The sequence below is a fragment of the Ovis aries genome, chromosome 17, assembly GCF_016772045.2.
Source record: "Ovis aries strain OAR_USU_Benz2616 breed Rambouillet chromosome 17, ARS-UI_Ramb_v3.0, whole genome shotgun sequence".
NCBI lineage: Eukaryota > Metazoa > Chordata > Mammalia > Artiodactyla > Bovidae > Ovis > Ovis aries.
The window spans coordinates 44,719,974-44,747,957 of record NC_056070.1 but is presented as its reverse complement, the minus strand read 5'-3'; the positions used below and the strand labels follow the sequence as shown (position 1 = coordinate 44,747,957).

At 59.8% G+C, this 27,984-nt stretch overlaps 1 protein-coding gene across 36 annotated transcripts in view; it reads left to right on the top strand.

Moving 5' to 3' along the window:
• Nucleotides 1-351: 351 nt before the first annotated feature.
• The window catches only part of FBRSL1 (fibrosin like 1), an 84,036-nt gene continuing 56,403 nt past the window's right edge, over nucleotides 352-27,984 (top strand). For 35 of the 36 annotated variants that reach the window (XM_042234457.1, XM_042234456.1, XM_042234470.1 and 32 more), the window contains exons 1-2: nucleotides 352-1,023; nucleotides 16,372-16,572. In XM_042234457.1, the coding sequence (XP_042090391.1) occupies nucleotides 745-1,023; nucleotides 16,372-16,572 (480 nt within the window). In that variant the 5' untranslated portion in view covers nucleotides 352-744. Of the gene's footprint in view, nucleotides 1,024-16,371; nucleotides 16,573-17,418; nucleotides 20,112-27,984 lie in introns of those variants that run through there. The other variant, XM_042234468.2, reaches the window with a different exon arrangement.

Genomic DNA, 27,984 nt, shown 5'->3' with positions numbered 1-27,984 from the left:
CCTGCCCCTCCCCAAACAGGCAAACAGAGAGCCAGGGTAGCACTTCAGCTCCCTACACCTCCCACGTGCTGGGACGCCAGCCCAGGTGCTTGCGGAGGGGCGGGAAGGGGCGCGGCCTCCCAGCTCCCTCCCCCAAGGGGCGGGGTATGGGCGGGGCGGGCCTGTGGGGCGGAGCGCGGCTTGGTGGGCGGGGCCGGAGGCGGGGCGGTAGGGCCTGGCTGAAGGGGCAGAGCGCGGCCTGGCTGGGCCAAGAGGGGCGGGCCCAGGGCGGGGCGGGGCGGGGCGGGGCTCGCATCGGCTCCGCTGAAGCTCCCACTTCCTCTAGCGCCGGCTGCCTGGCGGAAGTACGTCAGTTGTTATCCGCTCGGGGCGCCGCTGCCACCGCCGCCTCACGAGCCCCGGCGCCTCAGCCCCGGTCAGCGCCCCGCCCGCCTGCACGCCTGTCGGGCCTCAGCCCAGCCTTCGCCCGCCGCCAGTTGCGCATGGGGCGTGCCCTCGGGGCCGCGGCCTACGGCCGCTGAGCGCCGGCCGCCCCGCTAATGCGCGCGGCGTCCCGCGCCGGGGCGCCCAGGCCGCGCAGGGCCCGGGGCTGAGGCTACCCGCGCGGCATGTCCGGCCCGACCCGCCGCCCGCCGCCGCCCAGGGCCCGAGTCCGCGCGGACCGCAACAAGCCCGGCGGGGCCGAGTAGCGCAGCGGCAGCGGAGCGGGAGCCCGACGGCGCGGCCGCAAGGTCACCGCGCGCCATGGAGGCCAAGGTCCGCCAGAGCCGGCGCTCGCGCGCGCAGCGGGACCGTGGCCGGCGCCGGGAGGCGGCCCGCGACGCCCGCGACCAGAGCGCGTCGTCGGGGGATGAGCCTGAGCCCGGGCCCGGCAAGGAGAACACGGGCCTGCCCCGCGCGCCCCCGCCCCGCGCCGCCGCCGCGCGCCCCCCGCGCCGCCGCCGCCGCGAGTCCAGCTCGCAGGAGGAAGAGGTCATCGACGGCTTCGCCATTGCCAGCTTCAGCACGCTGGAGGCCTTGGAGGTAGGTGGGCCCCCGCGAGCATGTTGCCGCGCAGTCGCGAAAGAGAAGCCCCTGGAGCATGGGCACACCCACCCCCTTAGGGCTTCCAGGGCTGTGTGGGCCCCACGCGCCTAGAGGGTTGCTCCGGGAGGACCCGGCCCCCCCGCGGGGGGTGCGGGCCTGTTGGTGTTTTAAGGAGCTGGGGAGAAAAATCTTTAAATTATACTGTCCAGACTGGGGGCTGCCTGGCTACTCAGTCTTTTTCCAATTGTGTTTATGTTGCCAAAATATCACTTGATTCGGTTCAGGATGTGCTAGGGAGGTGAGCACTGCTGAACTTGCATGGAGGCCGTGATAAAATGGATACTTGAGGGTTCTTCCTGTTCTCCTCCTCCCTCCTCGAGGTTTCTGTTCACATGGGAAGAGGGAGGGTCATATTTTAGCCCCCTCTCTCTGCCACCGCTGTGTGCTGCGTGGTTATTAGGGTGGCAGAAAATATTGCTTGTCTGGTTGAGTTATCGTGGACAATATTTGTTGAGCAAATAACGTCCCTTCTCGCCTGAAACCAAGTGAGTGGAGAAGGAAATGAATGCTGTCAGAGCTGGCAAGTAGACTGGTCAGGAGTTCTTGTCTCCTAGAACTGGCCTGGGTAGGAATGCCGCCTGGCCTGGGAGTCCTGTGAGCCCCAGTCAGCTAGCCAGCCCCTTCACCCTCCAGGGGCCCTAGACAGCACTTATTTGGGGGGACCAGCGTCTGTGGGGTTTGGGGTCCCAGGAAATGCTTAGTTAACAGCTCCCCTTTTCTGAGGAGTTGGGGCCAGTGGCCTAGGACTCCCCAGTCTCAGAAGCTAAGCTTTGGGGGAGGGGAAGTCCCGACACTGCAGGTCCCCTTTCCAGGAGTAGCCCGCCTCTGTAGAGAGCCTCAGGGTCAGGTGCTGGCAGCCAGGGACAGGTGGCCCAGGCACAGGTTTGCCACTTTTTGTCTGGACGCATGGATGCACCTGTGTCAGAGCCTGGGCTAACACTGCCCCAGATCCTCTGTTGTGCTTATCTGGGAAGCCTGGGATGGCTCCTGGGCCTAGGGGTCCTCGGCTAACACCCTCTGTCAGGGTGTGGTGTCGCAGGCCTAGGCTCTATCCTGGGGAGGGGAGGCCCCAGGGCTGAGCTTTCAAGCCAGGTCCTGCCCTGCGGCCTCTGAGAGTGGATACACCAACCACCTTCCAGATGCGTAACTGCCCTGTCAGGTGGGGTAAAGACAAAAATGCTTACTGTGTCCTCCAGGGCCCTGCACCCCATCAGCTGGCCTCTGCCACCTGACATCCTCTCACACCAGCGTATCAGCCCCTTGCAGGTTCTGCCTCAGGGCTTCTGAACTTGCTGTTCCCTCTTTCTGGGCTGTTCGGCGCCTTCATGTCTCAGCGCAAATGACACTCGGAGAGGCTGTCTCTGGGCATGGCCTGAAGCAGCATCCCTTCCCCCCAGCTGTGCATCTCCCCTTGTTATTTCACACACTCTCTTTGCCGCCAGTTCCCACATCTCTCTGAAGCTGTCTGCTGTTTTGATGCTCCAGAACTTGTAGCTGGAAGAGAGCAGGCACCGAGTCTGTGTGTTTCCCCTGAGGGTCCTAGTGCCCCATGTTCCTGGAGTGAACCAGTGAGATGAGAAATGGAGGTTCAGGGAGGCTGCGCCTCGGGTCACTCAGCGCCCCACACACTGCCTGCAGTGGCTCTGGCTGTACCCTCCTGCCTCGGGACGCAGTGCGAGGGGACTTCTGTGGGCTCAGACCAGCCCCAGCCAGGTCGTAGTGAGAATGAGCTCCTTTTTGCTTGGCATTCACGCAGCCGCATCACGCAGGGCCCCTCTACGCACCTTTCTCTGCCTTTCTGAGCCAGGGAGGGGTCTGCCTGTCTTGGAAAGTACGGGGCTTCTGGACAAGTCAAAACTTCTAGATCAGCCCGCTTGTTTGGCCTCATTTCTTGCTAAAGTGTAGTGGTTTTCCCCCAGAGTTCAGATAATTCATAATGAGGCTGAGTGACAGCACGCAGCGAACGAGTAGGTGCTGTTCTGAACCTGCTTGTCCCCACGGCACAAATGGGGACACTGAGGCCCGTCGCCTGCCGTGTCAGGACCTCAGTGTGCCCAGACTCAGGGTTCTGCCAAGCCCTTGCGAGTCTGTTTTGGCCTCCATGTGGATGCAAGCTGCCACCTTGGGAGCATAACCTAATGTCAGGTGTGGGGCCCTGTGCAGAGTGCCAGTGTCCCTCAGGGCCTCCTTGCCTTTGTCCTGAGGAGGCACGCCCCACCCCCAGTCCCCTCCAGGCTCCCTCTCCCTCTGTGTCCTGGGAAGGCCCCCTCCACCCTGTGTCCTGGGCAGGTCTCAGGCCCCCTTACCCTCTACCCGGTGTCCCTGTGTCTGCTCCAGAGGAAGGGTGACACAGGTGCCTGCCTCAGGGCAGCTGGGAAGATCACTGGCCACCCCTTTTAAGTGCTGTGGACCCAGCAGGCGCTCCATAATGTGGCGGGGGTGTTGTCAACTGAGGAGGGGCCCCAAGTCTGTCTGGCTCAGGACATGTACACAATCCTGGGGGTAGGGTTATCTCCATTGGAATCCAGTGTCTGAGCTGAGCATGTGCAGAGGTCATGATCTGGGCACGGGGTCGCACACCTAAGCCCTTGTCCCCTGTTGGCTTTCCAGTTTTCCGTTTATCCATGTGGGGACAGTGAGCAGGTGGCCATGGGATAGGGGCCCTGTGGTTGGGGCGGCACAGGGCATCTTTTTCCCAGGGCTTTCCCTCAGGGCAGCCGGCCCTTGCCCTCCATGTTCCTTCGTGTTCTCCGGGTCTGGAGAGAGCATTTGACAGTAGAACCACTCTTCTCGCTTGGCATCCAAATGATTTCTTTGTTCATTTGCTTTTCAAACAGCAAAACACTTTTACCTGGATCGAGTCAATTTTTATGAAAAGGTATATTTTGAAAAAAAGTAGCACCAGACTCAGTCTCCTTCAGTAACTACTGTCCCCAGCTCCTGGTCTTTGTAGAGCATGTTACGCAGCTATAACCATACTTGTAGTCTTGCACCTCTCCTTTTTGCACAAGGAAAAGGTTATCTGCCGCATCTGTACATGTCTGGGGCATGTGTGCCCGGAAACAGAGATGGAAAGGAAAACGCCCCAAATTATAGCTGTGCTCACAGGTGACTTCCCTTCTCTAATTCTCTTTCTTACGTTTTGATCAATACGTGTAGCTTTTGTAATCCACAAAATGTACTACACCTCAAGCCGTACGTGACCTGCACCACATAGAGTCGTGCTTGAGAAACCGTGCTCCCACCTCCGACACGGCAGCAGGTGGATAGTGGTGTGTGGGCAGCTGGTCTTGGCCCGGCCCCGCTGCTCCCAGCCTTTGGGGCCATCCAGGGGCTCGCTCTGTGTTCCCCCCAAAATAATGGAACCCTTACCAGCTTAGGATGTGAGCCTTATGCCCACTGAGGGGTGGGTTCAGGCCTGGACATGGCCCCATGGGGGTGGGGAGTCAGTGAAGGGTGCCAAGACACCCCTTTCCTGGGCCACATTACGGAGGGTCAGTGGTGGTGATCCGTCTGCGAGTCAGGTTTAGTCCCCCCTCAGGGTAGAGAGCTCGTGGTCTGTGCTAGCTTGGTGCTCAAGGCCAGGCATGTGGGGAGTTGAGATGTAGCCCCAGCAACCCATGGACAGAAGCCCATGCTGTCAGTTAACCTGGGGGGGCCACGTGCCCAGCCCAACCCTCAGACAGGAGGAGTGAGAGCTGAGAACACACGGATGATTGGGTGCTGTGAGGAGAGCCAGCAGCCAGAGAAGCCTTCAGCATGGAAAACGTCCAAGTCTCCAGGACAGAGCACCTCCTCCAGGCTGCCTTTTGCTCTTCAGATGGGGAAATTGAGGCCCGTGGTGGGTGGATGGGGCTTTGCCTGCAGTCATAGGCTGGAGGTGTGGTGCCGAGCTTGGAACCTGCCTAGGATGAGTTAGGCTGCTCCCCCTGCCCCCACTCCACAAGGTCCCACAGCTTGCTGTGAGGTGTGCAGCCTCCAAGGGGGACCCTGGCAGCCAGTGAAAGCAAAGCCACCGCATGGCCCCTCAGCCCACCTGGGTGTCCACCAGCCCAGGGCAGCACCGGTTTTGCTACTTGTGGGGTGGGAGGAGCTCTGGGCCTAGCCTCAGTCAGGCCTGGCATCTCTGTACCATCACTATCTCCTGTAGTGGGGGAGATGAGCTTTGTGGGAGCAGTTTTGACAATAGCAGCTGCTGAGCGCCTGTCTTGAGGACTTCCCTGTCCTCACACACCCACTTAGTAGAGAAGAAGCTGAGGCCTGGGGAGGCCAGATCCTTGCCCAGAATCTGCCTGCCTCTGTCCCAGGCCACAGAAACTGCAGATCTTCCCCTGAACTTGGCTGCATTTTTCAGACACTCTTTGGGAAGAAGCTGAGCTTGAGCAGAGGGTGATCTTGCCCGACATGTGAAGGGTCAGCCTTTTCGTGGGCTGCAGGAGCAATGCAGTGGCCGGGGCCGGCTGCCTGACCTCTGGGGAAGGGCCAACCCCCCGAGCACCGTGGGGATCTGCGCCAGACTGCAGAGCCTGAGGCCGCACTGGGCTGCGAGGGCTCAGCCACGTCCCCCAGTATCACCCCGCATCCATCTCAGGAAGTAGGGTCACAGGGAACACTCTGGTGACACACAGCAGTGGCGGCAGCCAAAGTCCTGATGGACGGTAGCCTTGTCTCTGCTGGGCAGCGTGTTACCTTCACCTGCCCACGAGCACAGGTGAGGGTCTTGAGCCCCTTGTGGGGCTGGGCCGTTTCCTGGGCTCCCTTACGCTGGCTCACTCCCTTGTTCCCCCGTGACGGGGGCTTGTGTGCAGGCACTTGTGGCCTCGGCACCTCAGGCTTCCCTGTCTGTCTCACCTGCGCTGTGCCCAGCCCCGGTGAAGGCCGTGTGGATCTGACGACAGAGAGGGTGGTGGGCACCTGGAGGCTGTGCTGTACCTGGGGTAGAGCATGGCAGAGAAGTGGCTCCATGGCCTGGAGCCTCCCCTCCCTGCTAGTCACGTTTGCCTGGGAGGAGTGGCAGCCTGGGCCGTCGGGGCTCCTCCGTGGCAGCTGCGGCAGCATTCTCTCCGTCCTTGCTCTGGTTTCGGAGCCGTGTGTGCGCGTGTGTACTGTTGGGAGGGTAGGGGGTCCGCAGCCCAGGTACGTGTACGCAGCAAATTCTGTTCGGGTGGGCAGTTTTCTGCCTTCTGGAGGAAGGGTACTGGAGTCTGGAGGCCACCCCCACCATGGATGTGGGGGTCACCGAGCTGGGGGCAGCCAGAGTGACCGCAGTGGCACCCGCTGGGACAGCTTGAGCCATGTGGTTCATGTGCTGTGTGAGGAGCCCTGGGAGTTGGGGACCCTGCGCAGATGGGGAGACTGAAGCATTCACCTGGCCTCTCATCTGGGGCAGAAGTCCAGCTGCACGGGGGCCAGGCCCTGGTGCCTGCTGTGGTCACACTGCCCGGGCCGTGCTCCCTGCCCGCACCCCTCTGCCGGGAGTCCCTTTCTGCGCATCTTTGGTGACCAGGAACCTGCTGCCCCGAGGAGCCATCCCCCGGTTCAGTCTCCATGAGGCCTCTGGGGAGCCAGGCCACTGCCTGTTCAGAGGTTTCCAACGCTGTGGGTCGCATCACCCGACCACGGCCTCCCTCACCCAGCCCTCTTGCCTGGACTGTTGCTTGGGATGGTCTCTCGCTGCTCTCAGTCACTGGGACCCAGGCAGTGGTGGCCTTGAGGCAGGCCCTGCGAGGCTCACGTGGGTCTCCCAGGCCTCTGGAAGCGACTGCTGGCCACCAGGGAGGGCTCTGACCCATCCTGCTCTCCTGACTCATTGAGCACTGGGTGCGTCTTGTGCCCTGTGCCAGCTTTGGGCTTGGCTCCAGGCAGAGGAGGCGGACAGGTAACTATAGACTCGCGAGAGACTGGAAGGAGGTAACGGGCTGTGATGACAGCATCTGCCATGAAGGCAAGGCAGGTGCTGGGGCGGGTGGGGCTTTCGGGTTGAGAGGCTGTGGAAGGTCTGTGAGGCCAGGAGGGGCGCATGCGGTGACCGATCACCGAGGTCACCTGAGACACTTTCTCCTTTCGGGAGCTGGAATCTGAAACCTGCGTGGAATCAAGTGCTTTGGAGAATTAGGACAGATGTGGTATTTGGTTCCAGTTTGGTGTGGAGAATCTTCTAGGACCCTGATTTGCCACAGTAGTTCTAGAAAGAAATCTGAGTTTCCCCTTTTGTTCCGCTCACCAGGACTCATTTGTGTGTGGGAGGAGAGCTGGTTTGGACCCTGGTGTGCACGTGGGGCCAGGGGGTGGGGAGGCCGTTGTGCGTTTGTGTATGTGGGGCGGGACCTTGACCCGGGGAAGCGTCTCCAGTGTCCCCGGCTCTGCTTCTCCCTTGGAACAGATGTTTAGGGCGGTCACCGCCCTCTGGACTCTGCACGGAGCTGCACATGTTGACCTGGCAGCTTGTGCTGGGGGAAGCAGAGCAGGCATCTGTGCACGGCACCTGTGTGACCCTGTCAGGGGGCCCCCACTTACATGCCATTGCCAGGGAAGTACTAGGGGCCAGAGCCCAGCCCAGTCAGTGGGGGTGCCGAAAATCACAGCCACAGGAACGACGGCAGTCAGGGCCTCGGCTCACCCCGTCCTCCTAGCAGCCCCTGCAGCAGGTGCGTGCTGCTCCCGTTGTCCTCAGTTTTCCCCTCTGAAAACTCAGGAGTTAAGTCACCTCTTAAATCTGCATGGCTGGCAAGTAGCAGAGCAGGATGAGAACCAGGCACAGGACCTAGGTCTGTGCTGCCCTGTGGAGGGCGGGGGGTGGAGGCCATGTAACCAGAGAGCGGCAGGGCCCCCACCTGTCCAGCCTGGGCCTCACCCCTCTGGCCCGGGGCTGCATGTCTGACCACCCTGTTTTTCCTGTCCTTGGAGGGAGGGCCCTCACAGTTTCAGACTGAGTCAAGAGTTGGCCCTGTGGGGATCAGGTGGGACCTGGTGGGACCTCCAAACCAGCCTCCACAGGAGCTCCAGCAGTGTGTGGCCATCAGCCATGTCCTGATCCTCTCTCCCTGCCCTGTCCACTGGTTGCTCCAAATCTGACGTATTTTGCCACCTTTGGTGCCCGGTAGTTGCCCCTCTTCCTGCAGACACTCTCCAGCCTTGGGGGAGGGCAGGGGTGTTCATGGTCCTGGCCCCAGGTCTCCCGCCTCTCATGAGCGCCAGTCCCCACAGGGACCCATAGGGTCTGCCAAGATCCTATCAGTTACCTAACCTCACATACCATAGCTATCCCCTCTGGCCCCCAGGCTCGGCTCTGTGTGCTGATCCTCAGACCCCGGTAGGCCCCTGGCCAGTGCTTTTCCCGCATACTGCTTAGCCTGCCCTCACCTCAGTCTTGGCTCCACCTGCAGCCCCAGTGAGATTTGTCAGACAGGAATGCTCATAGACTCATCTGGATAAAGCCAAGGGCTCCTGACTCCTGAGATCACATCTCTTCCTCATCCAGATTCCCCAGAGATCCCCTGTCTGCTGTCCATGGAATGAACCCATGTTCCCCTTGAAGCCTGGCCCTGCCTACCTCCTCATCTTGGGCCCTGCACCCTAGGAGCGCCTGCCGCGGGCCCCTGCCCAGCTTGCGTCATCTCCCAGGAGCAAGCTCAGGATGCTTCTGAGGCCCTCCTATCAGCCGGGGCAGCCCTGTGCCTGCTCTGGGTCTCACTTTCCTCATCTAGAGGTGATAAGGTGGAAGTACCTACTAGTGGTCCTGTACCTCCCTGTCTCTTCTCAGAGTTTGTTTTTCTTCATCCCCCACCCACACGGAACACGAGCATGAGATGGTTCAGCAGCAGCCGCCCTGGCTGCTCCCCCGCTGGGCTGGGCTGCAGCTGCGCAGATTCCAGGGCCCTAGGGGGAGCTCCCAGGACCTCGAGCTTGAGAGGAACTGTGGCAGTCCTGGTTGAGCATGGGATAGGGTCTGGCTGTGGAGGAGCGGGCGCTGAGCCTCTGGGGCGGGGCTCATGGCCTGAGGGGCCCTGAGCAGAGACTGACCTCTCGTCATCATCAGAACGGTGGTTTGTGACCATTAAATCCCAGTGTAGTGCAAGTCAAGGGTCGGCCCGGGTCACGGGGCTGGGGGGGGACCCACGCATGGACGTGGTGTTGGGTGGTGGCTCGTGCAGACCTGAGCAGGCGGCTGTCTGTGCCACCTTCACACCTCCTCGTCCCCCAGGCGCTTCCAGTTTCCCCAGACCTCTGTCTGCGTCGTCAGCCATCTGTCTGGCTTGACTTTACCACAGGGTGGGTGGGTCTGCGTGTTCTGTTCCCAGGTGACTCTTCTCTGTCCTGATGGGAGAGGCTCAGTCAGTGGATGTGGGAAGAGATGGGTACCTTCACAGGGCCTGGGAGGGGCGTCCCTCTGGGAGGGGCTCCCTGCCCGTATGCCGGGAGCTGGGGCCCGGGAGGCACTGGCCGAGGCTGCGGTCATCCTGCTGGAGCCGGGCTCCTGACTCCATGCCCTTGACCGTCTGCCCTCCAGCCATGCCCACCTCACCAGGTGCTCACTGCCCTGCGCACACTGTGGGCGGGGGCTCGGGGTAGGGCACTGAGGAGGAGCGCAGTGGGACCGGGATGCGACGAGGCAGGTTCTGGAAGCTTCCAGAGCAGCAGAGGTGTCAGTGAGGTCTTCAGGAGACTGCCCTCAAGGGCAAGGGGACCCTCAGGGAAGCCTTGCCTAGAGAGTCAGCGTACTGGGTGTGGGGCTGGGGCGGTGTGGGTGTGGCGTAGGCGGGGGACAGGTCAGGGAGGAAACTCTGACCAAGTGGCGCCGCTGGAGGGGAGACTGGACCTGGCCCCCAGAGCAGCCAGGCCAGCTCCCAGTTCAGGACCTGAGCGCAGATGGGTCCCAGGCCGGGGGCGGAGGTGCCTGTGGCCTTCCTGCACCTGGAACAGGGCCCGGGGCAGGGGTTAGGGCAGGTGGAGGACCTTCTCAGTTCCCCATCTGGCCTCCAGGACCTGTGTGGGCAGGGAGGGCCTCTAGCAAAGCCTGTCTAAATGGAGGCAGATCCTCTTGGGGTGGTTCACAGGGCCTTCCTTCCCTGTCTCTCTAGAACTTCCCTGACTTTGGCACTTAAGTCCCATGTCCCCAGAACCCGCAGACATGGAGAGTTGGTCCCTTGGGGGTTGGAGGCATCGGATGCTGGTGGGCAGTGCAGAAGCTACCTGCTTTCTGGCTGGGGGGAGGGGAAGGGTTACCTCCTGGGGAAAGACCCTGGCAGTAAGCCATGGGCTCCCCCAGTCACTGGGAGGAAGCACCTGCACATGGAGTCTCTGCCCCACGGTGTGAACCACAGCCTAGAGGAGCAGGGTGGAGGGGCTGTGATTTTACTGAGGTAAGCGGGTGCGGGAGTGTTGAGCCAAAACTTGCAGGTGAGGGGCAGTGAGCCGTGTGCATGCCAGGGCAAAGGAAGCAGCTGGGCCAAGGCCCTGGGGCAGACAGACTCTGATGGGAGATGACAGCCTGCCAGGTGAGCTGGGGGTGAGGCTCTGAGGGTAGAATGGGTGGGGCCCACACTCAGACTGCAGGAAGGTGGGATTTGACCTGAACTCCTGGAACCACAGAGAGCAGATGCCTGAAACAGGAGTCGGGGAGTGCTGCTGGGGCCCTCGAGTCCAGGAGGTTCTGGGAGACAGGCAACCTCAGCCACCCTACAGCCCCCTGGCCCTGTCCCAGGGTGGCATGGCCATCCCACAAGGCCTCCCTGCAGGAAGTAAAGGGGCAGGTGGGGTGGGAAGCAGTGGTGAGGTCTCGGGTGGGCTGTCCACTGGGGCCATCTGCATTCTCACCCTGCTGAGGGGGGAGCGAGAGTTGCCCAAGTTTGGTGAGGAGGGGTGAGCTCTGTGGGGGTGGGGTCCAGGTATTGGGGAACAGACTCCAGTGTGGTTCACAAAGTGTGGAAGAGGGGGTTCCTGCCCAGTTGGAGAGAGATGGCCATGCTTTTGCCTGCAGAGTCCGTGGCCTGGAAGGGCCCGATCCACTTGAGAGCAAGCAGCCTCAGCCCCCAGCGAGGGGAACAATTCTGAGTCTGTGTTTGCCAGTTTTAATTACTTTTCTCTCTCCATGGCTGGTTTACTGAAGCGCAGTTTGAAATTTTATTGGTGGTGCATAGTATTAATGTTTAAGGGAGTTAAAAATAGTCACATGAAATTGCTACAGGAAAATCTAATCTGTGATTTCATAGCAGCTTCCCCTGACCCCAGTGGTCTGAGGGCCTGGTCACTCGGGGGCTTCACTGCCGGGCCATTGCGTCAGGTGGCCAGCGATTGTGCACCTCCATGCCCCACAGCACCCTCTCTGAGGCCCCCCTGCGTGCGGGCAAGGGTGCTGGGCTCTGCATGGCTGCATCTGCCCATGTGTGCCCGCAGGAGTGGCCCAGAGGCCCCATGCCGACTGAGGGCTACCTGGACACCCCTCTTGGGTCACCTCACTTGTCACCTCTGGTGATGGCAAGAGCTGACAACTCCCCGGGCTGGCTAGAAGTTCCTGGGTCACTGGTGGACATGACCGCAGACCCTGGGGCACTGGAGTTTGTCCTGCCTCACACTGCATCGTCACAACCTTGGCAGTGCCTCATTGCCCCGTTTGTACTCGGGAGCACTTGTAGTAGCATTATTGTGGGCCTGCAGTGTGGCTCCAGAGGCAGCTGTGGGTAAAACCCCCACAGGCCTGGGCACAGCTGCTGCTCCAATCTCCAGATGAGGAAATTGAGGCCGGCAGGGCAGTGACCCTGCGTGTGCCCGGGCATGGCTGAGCCTTTTAAAGGAGCCCAGACAACCACCCCCCACCACCACCACCACCAGACTGGCCTCACAGGCGAGGGCAGCCCCAGCCTTGGGCACCAGGGCTTGAACACCAGCTCGTGTTCACCAGCTGCACGCACAGAACAGAAGCCCGGGGAGCTCTGGGAGTGTTCTCAGGGCAGTGACTTGCTGTGGGAGTGGCGTCTGGACCCCTGTGTGCCCTGCTCCAGAGAAATCCTGCTGACATGGCGCGTTTCCTTCCAGGAGAGGAAACTGGTGGGGCCGTTGGCTTAGAGTTCATCCTCTTGAGCCTTCAGGCGGGAAATGCTGTGGGCCTCTCTTGGAGCCAGGACGTGTGTGGCACGAGGACGCCTGCCTCTGGAAGCCAGGGAGCCTCTGTCTGCACAGGGCCCACGCTGAGCGCATGGCAGCTTGGCCAGGGCAGGCAGCTTTCCTGCTCCCCCACTCCTTCCAGACGCAGAAGGTCCTGTCCTGGGGCCCCATGTGCCACCGTGGTCTGTGGCTGGCATGGAGCTGGACTGAGTTCAGTACAGGGGAGAGAGGCATGAGTGTTTCAAGTTTTCTGACAATCTAGTTGTTGTTTTTTAAAGAAAATGACAGGAAAAGTGGCAAGTTAGGACAATTCGTGGTTGACAGACGTGTCTTTTTAACCGCGTGAATGATGCAGTGGCCCAGTGTGTCTGGAGAGATGACCTAGAGTTTTCCTGAGGCCCTTCCAGAACCTGCAGAGGGGCTGGGGCTAGTGGCAGGGGGAGGGAGGGGTCCCAGCCCGGAGTGGGTGGGGTCCCGGAGGAGATTCTATCTGCAGCGTGCACCACGTAAGTCACCCCCATGCTTGCTTCCCTTCCCTGTCTGTCCAGCCCATTTTGTCTCCTTGGTTCACAGATGCTTGTTAGAAAGACAGGTCCCTGCCCCGTCCCATGTGACCCCTTAGGGCAGGTTGCCCCTGTAGGTTTCATGGTTAGTGGTGGACTGTCCATGCATTCTCTCCCTTTGCTCAGACTTCTGTCACGGGCAGCCCTGTTCTCTTTCTAGGGCTCAGACGTGAGAGCCCAGAGGTTATCCCGTGGACCAGAAACAGCCTTTGTGACTTTGGCCATGTAGGTCAAAAGTGGCTTTGGATGGCCCTAAGAAGGCCCTGAGATGGGTGCTTGCTCCTTCCTCCCTGTGAGAGCTCAGCCCACAGTGACAACGTGAGGTGCACACCTCAGGATCAGGCCACACAGGGGCAGGAGGCTTACTCTTTCCAGAATGAAGTGGTCCACGGGAAGGTGAGGGGGAAAAGCTTGCTGCTTTCTGTGGCAACGAGAAAGTCACAGCACCTGTGTTGGGTAGGAGCGGGGCTCCAAGGGATGGGAGATTGGGCCCAGGGGCCTGATCACCGCAGCTTCAGTGTCCTGCGTGGAGACTCTGCGCCAGCCTCCTGTCCAGGGTGCGGGGTCTGAGTGTGCATGTGCACGCCTGTGTGTGTGGCGGGGAGATGCCTCAAAGCCCCGCCTCCTTATATCTGTGGGCCCTTTAGGTGGTGTCTGCCCGTGTTTCCTGCGTTGGCGAGTGCTGCATCAGCCTGGCCACAGGGGCTCTGTCAGACGGGAGGGTGTGTGAACAAGCCTGCGTTTCCATCTGTAGACTGAGTGTGGCAGGCGGCTCCCTGCATGTGGGCCAGCCCAGTCCCTACTGCAGAAGACCTCGTGGGACAAAAGCCCCTCCCTCCCCTGAGGAAGCCTTCTGAGTGAGGTTACGGCCATTTCCACCTTCGGATGGGAGGCAGGGGGGAGGTGGGGACCCATGGGTGGTCAGTGAGGTTCTGAGGGGACAGACCTGGCACGATGGACAGGTGGGTGTTCCAGGAGCCTTGCTGCTTTCCAGGGCCTGGGTGGGAACAGTTGGGTGACCAGGAATCTCTCTGGACTTCTCTGGGCCTTGGCCTCCGTCTGTAAAGGGGTTGGCATTCATGTGTCCTGGGCACACCAGGAGTCCATATGTATTGAGTACCCTGTGTGTGGGAAGCGAGCCGCTGTGTTCACCAATGCTTTCTGTCCGTGGAGGCACAGCCTCAGTGTTATTCCCCAGGGAAGCCCGTGGCCATATGCAGGGCCAGCTGCTGACTGCTGTCAGACGTCAGAGCCTCCCTTGGCCTCCCTCCCATTCCCGGGAGACAGGAATGCACCTCTGAAGCGGCTCCTTCTCTTCCACTTCCTTGTCTGCATTAGCCTTCTCTCCTTTTGAGAGTCGTGACAACTCACCTAATGGCCTGGCTCCCTCCTGATCTGACCCCAGGTGCCTGGAGCCGAGCTGGCATACAGTCGGCGCTCACTGCCACTGTAATGAGTTGGCCTGATTCCTATGGGAGGGGCAAGCACGGGAAGTCCTGGGATCAGCAGGGACTCTTGTCGGCAGGGCATGAGGTGGGGAGTAGCCCCTTCTGACTGAGACAAGGTAGTGCCCTGGGGGTTTCCAGAGGTGGCTGCAAAAGTGCAGGTGACCTGTGGGTGTCTCTGGGGTCTTATAGCCCAGAGTGTGAGCATGGGAAAGGGGCTGTTCTGCACCCAGCAAGTCTCGGTCCCCCTTGCTGCTCAGGCAGAATCTGCCTGTGGAACTTTGGTCAGGTCCACAACTGTGGGCCTGGCAGGTCATCAGTGGGGACCTGAGTTCCAGGCTGGCAGGACTGCTGCATGGCATGGTGTCTGACCTCACGGATGTCCCAGGACAAGTTACCCACCTGTGGCCCCCCCGGCTCAGCTGACCTTTAGGAGCCCCCATCCCCACTGGGACACCATCCCTCTCTCTTCCTGGTACCCCTGAGTTGACATTGAGGATAGGGCAGGGACGTGCAGGAAAGTGAGCATGCTAGTGCTTGGTGAAGGGGCAGTCATCACAGGGTGTGACATGCTTCCTCTTGAGAGGCTGTGGATGGCATTTCACTCCCCACATCCTGCTCGCGCTCCAGGTCTGCGTGCCTGTGGGTTTGGGCCTGGGAGAGGGGAGGGATCTGTTACACCGCCGTGTGCAGCCGTGGAGCGGGGTGGTCAGTCAGCCTGCAGTTGGACGTGGTTGCTCCCGGGCCGGGCCACAGGCCACACCGGACAGGGCAGTCAGGGTGCTTCTGTTTCTGGAGGGACAACTCCAGTCTGGCCTCATTGGCGCCCCTGGTGAATTCTGGAAAGTGTGGGCCCCGCTCACTGGGTGGGAAGAGGGACGTGTGGAGTCTTCTTGAGGTGGCTGAGGACCCCACCCTCAAGCACAGCACCTCCTGTTTCCTGCCTCTGGTCCAGGGGACCAGAGCAGACTGGGACCTCGTCCTTCCTGCCACCCGCTTAAGTACCTAGGGACACTTCTTGCAGGGCCATGGGATAAAGTCACCACTGTGTTCATTCAGGCTTTCCTCCTCCTCTCCTCCCACAAATGCTCTTGGAATCTGCTAAGTCCCTTGTTGGCGTTTCCTTACCTCTCTCTTTAGCAGCCCAGTGGTGCTGGAGCTGCCTCCAGCTTCCTTGTGGATGCCAGCGAGTGGCACCTCACCTGCTCAGTACATATCAATCCCAGGTCCTCCTGGGTTCTGGGCACATGGGCAGGGCTGTGTGTGTTGGTGGGGACGGGGGAGCGGGGCGTCCAGACCTTTGCATAGTAGTAGCTGTGCAGGCAGTGCAGAGGCTTGATGGGATGGGAGACCACATTGTCGTTGTCAGCATCAGTGTAACACATGCTTGTTAAACACCCACTGTGTGTCAGGCTCAGCTCTGGGCACTGGGTACAGCTGTGAGCAGGGCTTGCCCACATCTCTGCTCTAGGGCTGGATCTGGGGTCGCTGAAGCCCTGCACACCTGGCTGAGATGGAGACTGCTTTCCCAGGACAGTTCCCATCCAGTCAGGATTCCAGGCTGCAGGGAATTTGGGCTGATAGACCCACAGGTGGCTCAGGACCAGAGGAGGAGGCAGCTGGAGTTGCACAGTCTCTGCCTTTGGCCAGCTACTGTGCTGATGGCCTTCAGCCCAGGGCTCACCCTGTCTCAGACTGGGAATCTGAGGGCCACTCCCAGGATGGACCATGTCTCACAGAGGCCAGCACAGCCACCAGTCTCAGTGCCTGCTTCCCGTGAGCTTGGCTGAGACTTCACATTGGGCCGAGGATCAGGGCACCCTATTGCTGGCTGGGCTCCTTGGGAAACACCCCAGTCATCCTCCCCAAACCCCCAGTCCTGACAGGCCCGCCCATGCTCATCCGACCCATCTATGCCCTACCCGCCCCTCCATCTGCCTTCACTCCCCTCACGCGGCCCTGCCAGGGTGGGAGGCTTCCTCGCAAGCTTAGAGTGGTAGGCTGACAGCCCGCTGTGGAGGGCGGCATGGGCTGCGGCCCCTCAGGTGGGCGCTGGCATGTGCACAGGGCCCCACCTTTGGCATGGCATAGTCTCTCGTGGTGTCACCGTTGGAATAGCTAACACTCCATGTATCACCACCGATTAACTGGCTTTGTTCTTCCTTGTCCCGCAGAAGGACATGGCCCTGAAGCCACACGAGCGGAAGGAGAAGTGGGAACGTCGCCTTGTCAAGAAGCCCCGGGAGGCAGAAAACTGCCCATCTGCAGAGCCAAGTGAGAACGGGCGGCCCCTGGAGGCAGGCAGCTCTGAGCAGGACCTGGAGACCCCCTGTGACCGAGGGAAGAAGAAGGTCCCTCTGCAGCCCACCAAGCAGGTGAGCCCTGGGCCCCTCCCACTCAGAGCCATGGGCTCTGTGCCCTCTGCCCCCGGGCAGCCTCGGGGCCACACCAGCACCTGGACACCACCCATCGTCAGCTGGGCCTCCCTGGCAACGTGCTCCGTCGTTGTCGGGGGTGGGGTATGGGGCACACGTGGACTGGGGCCAGGGGCACCTGTCCACCGGAAGTCTGAGGGTCCTGAATAGAGGCAAAAGGCACCTCGGGTGGGTCACAGCCAGAGAGAGGCCACACCAGGCCAGGAACCGGGGGCGGGGGTGTCTTGTCTCAGGCGGGACGGGAGGGTGCACCGGTGATAGGCTGGCCCCGTTTCCCCATTGCGTCTGTCAGGCTCCGCCGACTACGGGGTGTCCAGTGTGTCTAATGCGTGGGGTCCAGGCTCATTGCTCGGTGCTCTCCACGTGCTAAACTTAGGCGAAGCGCAGTGTCTGCGAGACTGAGGGGGTCACATCACTTCTGTTTGGTGGTCCAGGCGCAAGGAGCAGCCCCGCTGGGAGCAGGCCCTCAGTGAGGGGTGATCCTTGCTGTCACCCAGAGCCCAGCTGGCATGGGGCAGGGAGACTGGGGCCAGGGGCTTATCTCCCAGAGTACAGGGTTCTGTCCTAGGTGTCGGCTCAGCACTGCAGCTGCTTTCCTCTTCAGGGACTCACTGGTTTGCGCCTCTGTTCAGAGAGGGGGTTCTTCTTGGTGTTTCACACTCCACTTTCAACTCCCTTGGGGATTGGAATGCTGGTGAGGGGGCAGCATGTCTCAGGGACCCGGGCTGGATGGGGGGTCTACAGACACACCTGCCCAGGTGGACACGTGCTCTTTCTTCCATGCAGGTGTGCTCCCCAGAAGGGGGGCCGCTCCCAGCCAACCACTGGGACCAGAACGGCCCGGCCCAGCGCCAGCAGCAGCTCCAGCCCAGCCAGCCCCAGGGGTCACTCCCAGCCCCGTGTCAGCGCTGCCAGCCCCGTCGGGCTTCCCCGGACCCCGGGCAGCCCTGCCAGCCCCAGCGGCCACTCCCGGGTCAGCGCAGCTGGCCCCAGCGGTCACTTCTGGGCCCAAGACAGCCCTGCCAACCCCGGCGGTCACTTCTGGGCCCAGGTCAGCCCTGCCGGCCCCAGCAGCTGCTTCCAGCCCCAGATCAGCCCTGCCGGCCCCAGCGGTCACTCCCAGCTCAGCCCCACCAGCCACGTTGGGCACTAGCCCCTAGGCAGCGCTTCCGGCGCCTGCGCTCCCTCCTGGCCCCGTGGCAGCGCTGCCGGCCCCTACGGTCCATCCTGGCCCCGTGTTACCTCTGTCGACCCCTACGGTCCATCCTGGCCCCGTGGCACCGCTGCCGGCCCCTGCGGTCCATCCTGGTTCCATGCCACGTCTGCCGGTCCCTGCTGGCCCTCTGGCACCGCTGCTGGCCTGTGCGGTCGTGGATGGGCCCGTGTTTCCGTGGCCAGCCCAGCAGGGCATCCTCAGGACAGCGGTGCCGGCCCCTTCGGTCACTGCTAGCCCAGTGCCAGCGGTGTCAGCCCCCCCAGTCACTCCTCATGCTGCGTCCACGTCGCCGGCCTACCAGCTCACCCTCAGGCCAGTGCTGCTGCCCCCGGCGGGCGTTCCTAGCCCCATGCCAGCCCCGAAGATCCCTTCTGGGCCAGCCCAGCCGCCCCCGGCGGTCACTGCTTGGTCTCAATCAGCCCCAACAGTTAGTTGAAGCCTCAGAGCAGCCTGGCCCACCCAAACCTTCACTGCTGGGCCCTGGACAGCCATGCCAACAAAAGCGGCCACTCATGGACCCAGAACAGCCTCACCCGCCCAAGCGGCCACTCTTGGGCCCAGAACAGCCCTGCCGACGAAAGCGGCCACTCTTGGGCCCAGAACAGCCCTGCCAGCCCCTGCGGTCACTTTTGGGCCCAAGCCAGCCCTGCAAGCCCCAGCCGTTACTCCCCTTACCTGAGCGCCCCTCACTCCTAGGTCGGCCAACTCCACCCCGCCGGCCTCTCCTGGGGCCCCCGAGCCAGCCACGGCAGTCCCTGCTGAACCTGGTGCGGGCCCATCAGCCCCAGCTCTCCCTCCTGGCCCCAGGCCAACCCTGCCGGCCCCTGAGGTCACGACGGACTCGATCCTCCACCCCTGCGGTGGCCCGCCAGGCCCCATCCGTGAGCCCTGGAGCCTGATGCCCATTCTCCCAGACCACCCCAGGTGTGGCTCTGCTGAGCCAGGCCAAGGCCCCCCTCACCTTGCAGCCTGAGATGTGTTGTCAGACTGGTCAGAGGCCTTCTCCAGACAGACTGGGCTGTTTGCAGTTGGAAGCTGAGGCTCAGCAGAGGCAGGAGCCCCCTGCAGGGCCACCACCAATCTGAGACCCCCCTGCGCCAGGAAGAGAGGAGAGGACCTCAGCACCTTCCCACCTTCCACAGGCTCACCCCCACTGTGCCCACTGCGTTGTGACATGCACGCCCCCAGGAGAGGGAACACAGCTACCCCCAAAGGCTTGGGGTTGGGGGGGCGGTCCTTCAGCATCTCTCTGTGCCTCTAAAGTGCCCACTTGTCCTTCAGTGTTGGAGTTCCATGCCCAGGTGTACTGTTCAGAGAGTGAGCTCGTGTGTGCATGTACACTGTGTGGTCTGCAAGTATGCACGTGTCCATGGAGAGAGAGTGTGTGTATGTCTGTGTGTGAGATTTTGGGAGGTGTGCCAGCTGTAGGCCTTGCTCTCCTTGAGCCTCTATCCATCTGGCCAGTGTGCATTCCCCATGTCCCTTGCCAGGCAGAATGTGGGCACAACCAGAGCCTGGCCTGGGCCCCTACTTTCCTGCCCTCTGGCAGAGGGTCGCATTTGTCCAGCTCCAGGGTCCTGTGACTGTGGAGAGAAGGCCTGAAGAATGCTCAGGGCCGTCCATGGTGGTCTGCTGGTGCCAAGGAAGGTCCCCTCGGGAGTCTGTTTCCACCCTGATGGCCAGGCAATGAGGCGGAGGGCAGAGTCTCCCACCCGCGCCCCCAGCTTTGGACCAAGAAAGCCTGCAGGGCCCAAGGCCATTTCCAGAATGTCTGCTCCCAGCCTCCCACTTGTCCCCTACAGCTTTCTGGCTCCCGGCCCCCCAGGATGGCCCCTGTCAAGACAGACCTCACACTACAAGGCTTTCTCTGCCGCACCCCCACCCCGCTACCAGACCCACGTCTGCACTCAAGGGTCATCCACCCCTTGCCCCTGGAGTCCCAGCACAGGTGGGAGAGCAGTGTCGGCGACCAGGGCTCTGCTTTGTGCGCCTGCCTCACCCGGCTGTGATGGTCACTTCCAGTACTGACCTGGTTCACGGAGGCCACAGACACACGCACCGCCCCCCGCACCCCCCCCCACCCCACCCCGGTTTCCAGGCCCAAGCCTTCCTCCCTGCTTGGTCGTGAAGACCCTGACACCCAGAGCAGGGCCTGCAGGTACCTGGTCTCCCTCCCAGAAACATGGGGCTTATTTTTCTGATTAAAGAAAATAAAAAGTGCTGTGCCATTATTTTTATAATAGCATCAGTGTTTGTAATTTAACATAGTTTGTGTCGTATGGAAAGTGATTTATTCCAACAAGTGGTTTTCTGCACATCTGGACTTGCCTCTCGTTTATTCGATTTCAGCTGAGTTGCAGGAGAGCGGCCAGGGAGGGGGTGCCCAGGCGGGGGGCGCCTGGCTCGGACGTGGCTCACTGTGCCACATGGTGTGGGCCTGGGGGCTGCAGCTCGCTGTAATGACCCTCCACGCCCTCCTGGCAGCCTACTTAATGGACTGGCTCCTCCTGTCCTGTTTCTTGGAGCCCCCGCTGTGGAAGGGGTCTTTTTCTCAATGCCACTGAAGGCGCTTCTGAGATCTTATCATCGACTCCCGCGTAGTTCCACTATCCCGTTGTTGTCCTCTCCCTCCCACTGCCCTGAACTCTGAGCCCAGGTGCAGTCTGAGCATCTCTGCCTCCAGGCCCTGTGCGTGCTCTTGTCTGGGCATGTCTCAGGTGGGGCAGGCCAGGACTGGACAGTTGGTCACCACCTTCTAGGCCTCTGGGCTCTTGGACTGTTGGCTGCAGTACATGGGTGCCACTTAGTGGGGGAAACACAGCTCTTGGGGGCACCATCTCTGATGGCAGGAGAGAGGTGGGGAAGAGGGCTGAGCCCTCGGGATCGCCAGGGCCTGGGGCTACCCCACCCCGCCATGGGTGAACTCCATGGTGAGTTGGGGTGGGGCTGTCCCTTGTGTGATCACTGCTGAAGAAAGGACTCGGGTTCCATCTGGACTTAGCGGGGCTCTCTAACCCCATCATGACTCTGTGGCCACGGCTGGCCTCAGGTTCAAAGTGCCAGGACCCCGAGGGATGTGCACTTGGGCGAGGCATCCACTGGCCATAGAGGGGACTGGATCACATGCGTCGTGTCCTGGGGGACCCATGTTGCCATGAAGAAATACAGGTGTTCCAGTGTGACCAGATCAGTGTTTCTGAGAACAGTGGGAAGCCTGGGTTTGTCTGTGGATTCAGTGGGTATTTTCAAACATTGGTGGCTAATTCTAACTTGATGACTCACCTAGCTGGCCAGAGGACACAGCTTTGTGGGTTTTGCATGGCCTGGTGGCAGAGGTTTGGGCCCTGGCAATTGTCCTGGCCCTGAAGCCAAGGGTGTGCGATATGGCCCACCTCGGTGTGGGGAGAATGGGGCGGTCTGGCCTGACGGGCGGAGTTGGAGTCTTTGGAGGGGGGCATGCCTTGGGGGTCTAGGGGAGGCCCTGTGCTTGGATGGAGACTGGAGCCTGGGCACAGGCTGGATCCTGCGGCCCACCTCCTCTTCTGCAGACTGGGCCATGGGGAGGGGACATGTGCCTTCTCTACAGGAGCCCCTGATGTGACGCCTGGTCACTATTAATCCTTTGCTGTGTGATGGCTGTTGTGGTTTTACTGTCAGGTTGAGTAAGGGGTGAGCAGGTGGTCTGTCCAAAAGCAACACAGAGATGAAACCTACCTACTAAACAAGACCTCTTGGGATCCACCCAGTGGGTGGGGAGGGCCAGGAGCATGGGTGACCCCGATGAGTCTGCAGGTTCCCAGCCCTTGAAGGGGATCGCACGCCACCTCCAGCATCCACCTGGGACACCTGGTCCAGGCTGGCGGTTTCCGGGGGGAGATTGTTTGTCGGCTGCCATGCACAGGGCTTCCCTGCGTATGTGTGCACAGCTGTCTTGAGCACAGAGGTGCTCTCCAGGTGAGCGCCTAGTCACTCCCCTTGAGTTCTGCTCCTTCACGTGGGGGACACCCTGGGGAGGATGGGCCCCTGGACCAGCCACTCACTGCACGAGGACTTTGTCAGCACCTAAGGCGCCAGGCACATGGTGCATCTTGACCAAGGCAGATCATCCCTGCCCCAGGGAGCCTCTGACGGGGCAGACGTGGAATGTAACGCAGTCGCTTAATGTATTAGAAGAGTCAGGCCTACATGTGTGTGTAGAGACGCTTGGCTGGGCAGGGGAGCTGGTGGCCTGCCTTCCCCAGCCAGAGGCTGCACTGACCACGGAACATCCCCAGCAGCTCACCAGGTCGGGAGCTGGGGCGTCTGAGGAAGGTGATGTCCGTGTCCAGCCACCTGCTCTTGCCTGGGAGGCTTGAAAGGAAGCCTGTCCCAGGGGTGGGACTAGAGGGCTTGAGACTGAGAGGGGCGCCACCCAAACTCCTGGAGGGGTCCCAGGGGCCTTGTTAAAAGGCAGGTTCTGACCCTGCAGAAGCTTAGAGTAGCTCTCTTTGCTGGGACTATGATGGGACGCACATTAAAACCATAAAGAGACAAAATTAGCCCTAACATATTTTAATTCCATATACCATCAGCACTGTATATCCACCGATGCAGAGGGCTGACTGGGGCTGCATCATTTTATATAAAGGGCTTGAGCATCTCTGGAGTTCTGGTATCTGTAGGGGGCTCCTGGGGGGCTTCCCCAGTGGCTCAGAGGTAAAGAATGTGCCTGGAATCAACCTCCCATGGACACTGAGGGATAACTATATTCTAAATAGTATCATTGCAATATGTAATCAGTGTAAAAATTAACAGTGGGATATTCTACTTTATTTTTGTACCAAGTCTTGGAAAGGCAGCATGTGTCTTCCTCATGCAGCCCTTCTCAGTTGGCCTCAGACTGGTCCAGTGTGCTTCAGAGTCAGAAAGGTGTCTTTCCCAAGGTCACTGTCTCCTCACACTTGCCACTCTTGTTGGTTTCTCATTCTTGCACTCAGCCAGCCCTTGGTTTGAACCCCCACCACTGGGCAGCAAAGCTGAGCACCTGTCAGCCTAAAACCTCCCCTGTGAGCATCAGGTCTGTGTATCCAGGGCCAATACCCTCCACCCCAGAAGCCACAGCCCCCTCACTGAGCGAGAACGAGCCAGAACACAGCTCCAAACCTTCCTTCACTTCAGTGGGGAGCTTGGCTTCTGCCCCGGGGATCGGGCCAGGAACGGGGAGCCATCTTCCACTGCTCACTTCCCCCAGGCCAGCCCTTTGCTTCCACTTCCTAACTCTCCTTCTGAACAGGATTTCATTAGAAAATTAAAGTGGAAATAAGAATTCATCATACAGAATGCACCTAATAGGGTACAGCCAAAGCAGTGTTCAGAGAGACCGCTAGCCTCGGTGCTCATGTTGGAAAAGATGAGTTCAAGATGAGTGACATGAAGAACCTACAAGAGCAGAGAGTCATATGGAAGAAAGGGAGGAATCTGAATGAGAGCGTAATCAATGAGCAAGAAAGCAAGCGATAGGGGAAGTGAACAAAATCGAAAACTTTCCTGGAAAGCATCAACGAAATTGAGAACTCCCCTGTACTTAGATTGATCAAGTGAAAAGGAACACAGATTACCAACATTAGGAACTAAAATGGGAATACCACTGCAGGTGCTACAGACATTGAAAGAATGGGGCATAAACAATTTTATCCCAGTAATTGAACAACTTAGCTGAGATGAACAAAGTTTTTGAGAAATACAACTTAGCAAAACTGACTTAAGATGAAAGTTCCCGTCGTTCCCTCATTGAGTTGTGTCCAACTCTTTACGACCCCATGAACTGTAGCCCACCAGGCTCCTCTGTCCTACACTATCTCCCAGAGTTTGCTCAGATTCATGTCCATTGAGTCAGTGATGCTGTCTAACCGTCTCATCCTCTGCCATCCCCCTCCTCCTGCCTTCAGTCTTTCCCAGCATCAGGGTCTTTTCCCCTGAGTCAGCACTTCACATTAGCGGGTCAAAGTATTGGAGCTTCAGCATCAATCCTTCCAATGAATATTCAGGGTTGATTTCCTTTAGGATTGACTGGTTTGATCTCCTTGCTATCCAAGGGACTCTCAAAGAGTCTTTTCCAGCACCTCAGTTTTCAGTGCTCAGCCTTGTGTTACAGCTCTCACATCCACACATGACTGCTGGAAAACCGTAGCTTTGATTATATGGACCTTTGTTGACAAAGTGATGTCTCTGCTTTTTAGTACATGGTCTAGGTCTGTCATAGCTTTCCTTCCAAGGAGCAAGCGTCTTAAAATTTCATGGCTGCAGTCACCATCCACAGTGATTTTGGAGCCCAAGAAAATAAAATCTCTGCTTCTACTTTTTTCTGTTCTATTTGCCATGAAGTGATGGGACCGGATGCCATTATCTTAGTTTTTTGAACATTGAGTTTCAAGCCACTCTCCTCTTTTGCTTTCATCAAGAGATTCTTTAGTTCCTCTTCACTTTCTGCCATTAGACTGGTATCATCTGCATATCTGAGGTTGTTGATATTTCTCCCAGTGATCTTCATTCCAGCTTGTGATTCATCAAGCCTGGCATTTCGCATGATGTACTCTGCATAGAAGTTGAAAAAGCAGAGAGACAATATACAGCCTTGTCATACTCTCTACCACTGAGCCACCAGGGAAGCCCTGAGATTAAATAGATGATCTGAATAGTCATGTGTCTGACTTTGTAACTGGATGTCCTTGTCTACCACTCACTGCTAGCCCACCACCTCTTACCAGCAAAGAAAAGCTGACCTTTCACAGCCGGCCCAGGCACTGTCTCCAGTGACCACACCTGTGAGGCAGAATATTGCTAGTACCATTTTTCAGAGGAGGATATGGAAACCAAAGAAAAAAAGCATCTGAGTAACTTGTCTGAGACAAGCAGGGAAAGTGATGGAGCCAGGGTTCAAACCAGGTGGCTCAACTCCAGAATCTGTGCCCTTGACCCTGACCTTTCCCTGGAAGACAGCCAGCTTCAGTTTTCCTGCCCATCTGCAGGTGGTGAGGTCCCTCTAAAGGCCCATTTGAGCATGCCCTTCCCTTGCTGAAAGCACCCTGGAAGTTCCCCTCCACCCTCAGGAAGTCTGGGTTCCTAGACATGCCCCACAGGGGCCTTTGTGGTCTGAGTTCTCCCTCCTCCCCGACCTGCCTGCTTTCCACCCCTCCCCTGCTCCCATGCCCCTCTCTTGGGCTCACCCCTCTGTGGTGTGGGGATTGCCCGTTTCTTCTCTGCACCCCCGAGCAGGCCTGGTAACTGCGAACCTGGCAGAGGGCTGGGCCCCGGAAGCTTAGTCAACACAGGGAGTGAGACAGAGCGGGGCAGAGTTCTGGATGCAATCTACACAGCCTGTCTGTGCTCTTCACCATCACATCGGTCTGCCAGGTCTATATTTGCCAGTGTAGGGGTTTTCTAATCGCAATTTTTCACACTGGGCTTGGTAGAGTCCTTCCAGAATATTCCCTCGCCCTCTGGAGGATGAATGTCGTGGTGGGGAATGAGCTCTGGCACCTGCCAGCTGTGTGGCCTTGAGCAGGTGACTGCCCCTCAGTGCCTCAATTTTCTCATCTGTACAGTGGGACAGTGGCACTTCCTCAGAGTTTTGTGTGGGTCAGTTAAAGTTCAAACCACGCTGGGTCCTAGCTAACCGCTACAGTGCCTGGCTCCCATTAACACAGACGGTTTCTCCCACTTTCCCCTCTTCTGAGGCCTGGGCTGCAGCTTAGGGGGCGGCCGAGGTGGGCTTCCCTGGGACACTGCATCCTCACCCCACCTCATCGTGAGGTCCTCGTTGGCTCTGTGCTGGCCCCAGGCAAGTGCTCCTCCTTTCTGGGCCTATTTCCTCATCTGTAAAGTGGAGCTGTCCATACTGCATGCACACGTCCCAGGTCGTAGAGATGAGAAGCTGAGTTGATGTGCGCAGTTCCTGCTAGATAGGCACATATGCCGTTGTTACCGCAGTCACTGCTTTATCATTATCTCTCATAGAATGGTTTCTCCCGCTTCCTGGGCACAGCCTGGACAGGCGAGTCTCGTCTTCGGCCTCCTTGGCGGGCTCACCTGGTCCCCTTGGGGGCAGCCATCCCGGCAGGACCCATGGGCAGAGTGTTTGGCCATTGCCTGGCTTTGGCGCAGCCGACCCCCACTCCAGATGTGGCCCTCACAGAAACCTAACGTGGGGGACTTGCTGGGGAGCCCTGTTGGGAGAAGGGTAGAGGGGAGTGGATGCCGAGGGCATAGCCCATTCGGTGTATACTTCTTCGGGCTTTGTTGTTGGTCCCTGTCTGGGCTCGATGACTGAGACACCTGCTGGAATTCCAGACGTGACATGAGTGGCGGGGGGATTTGGGGTGACAGCAGACCTGCCTGGAAACGGAAATGGGGCTGCTTTAGACCATCAGATCGGGGAGGCCTCACCCAGGAGGTGACCCAGCTTGAGGCCCAGGGACAGCTGACAAGGAGTGAGCTGACCAGAACCCCGGGGTGGGGGTGGCGTGGGGCCTGGGCAAGTGTGGCCACCACTCACTCGCAGAGGGGCCGCTGTGGGGTTTAGGCTGCACAGCGACTTGAGCTGAGGTATGTTTTTCAAAGCTCGCACTGGAGGGGGCCTGGGCAGGTGCAGGGAGGTGCTTGTGGCTTGACTCAGCTGGACAGGTGGGGACAGCAGTGGCGCAAGCTGAGTGGCTCAGCTAGAGAGTAGAGGCCAGGTGGAGCCCAGGGGACCCTGCTCTGAGCCCAGAGTCCACTGGCTTGACCGAGGGGGCAGGACCTGGTGCACCGCCCCTGCCCCTCAGCCAGAGGGCCCACACTCAGGCACAGCCAGGGTGTCATGTCACTCACGTGGCACTTGCTCACGTACCGCTCGTGTCCCCAGAGCCTGCTGGCCGTGTGTCTCTTTGGGTTGTGGCCTCAACACAGCCAGCATCTTCTGTACAATCTGTTGTGCGTCTCCATGCTTCACTCACTTAGCTGTCCACCCGGCCGAATCCCGGGGGAAGGATGTGAAACAGTGGGAGCGGAGGGCCAGCCTCCGAGGGCAGCAGCCTGCTTCCTGACCCTGTGCTGGCTGTGGGACCCTTCATTATTGTGCCAGGCCCCTGCCAGGTAGTGGGGACAAAGGACAGCCCCTGCCTACTGGGCACTTGCCATCCAGTGACCCTGCTTCACTCAGGGACACCTGGGGCTGTGGGAGCCTGAGGAGCCTCACCCGGCCTGATTGTCGCGGGAGTGGAAGGAGCATCGGAAAGGACTCCTGAGAGAAGCGGGAGTCTCCTTACAGTGGACTCCATCCTTTTGGAGCCTCCACCGGACTCACAGCCCTGAGAACCCTCCCTCTAGCCCTCCGGTCACGTGGCGGCTGCAGTACCACACTTCACCAGCAGGTGCTGCTGTCGGTCGGGGGACGCTGGTCTGCAGTGCTGCACTTGGGGTACCATGGTCCACACTGACCTGGAGCGGTGCGCTGCGAGCATGCAAAGGAGAGGCCGGGCAGGTGGCCTCGTTGGGTGGGGAGGGGGGCCCTGGCCTTCCTTGCACACCCCAGCATTTCACCTGCCCACCAGCCCTCTCATGAGTGTGTTTGCATGGTTTGCGTAAGGGTTCCCCTCCCTGGCCCAGCCGTGCTGTGTGGCTCTCTTCCGAAACCCAGGTTCCATGCAGAGCTGGAGGCAGAGCCCAGGCCTGGGGCTCAGAGGGTGGGGCTCTGAACAGAATAACGTACAGGCTGTCCTCACGGCTGTCATGTGCTGGGGGAGAGAGGTGGCATGTGTGAGGTGGGGCGGGGGTGCAGGTTCAGTGGGGTCATGAGGCCCTGCTGAGCATCAGGGAATGTTGATGGACAGAGCAAGGGGCTTCCTGGTCAGAGCCTCATTTATACCCCTGGGGCATTGAGGTACCAGGGTGACAGAGGGGCCAGGGGCCGGGGCACCCAAAGGGGAAGGGAGCCCCCATCCCCAGGACAGGCAGGGCCTCAGGCCCTGCTTCAGTCAGGGCTTCGGGTAGAACAGTCTCTCACTTTGGAGCCTGTAGAACACACCGGACGCCAGGATCAGCTGCAATGAGTAGGGACCAGAGTGGGGGTGAGAAGACCAACACGGTTCTCATTGATAAACACAGCTCATCCTCCCAGT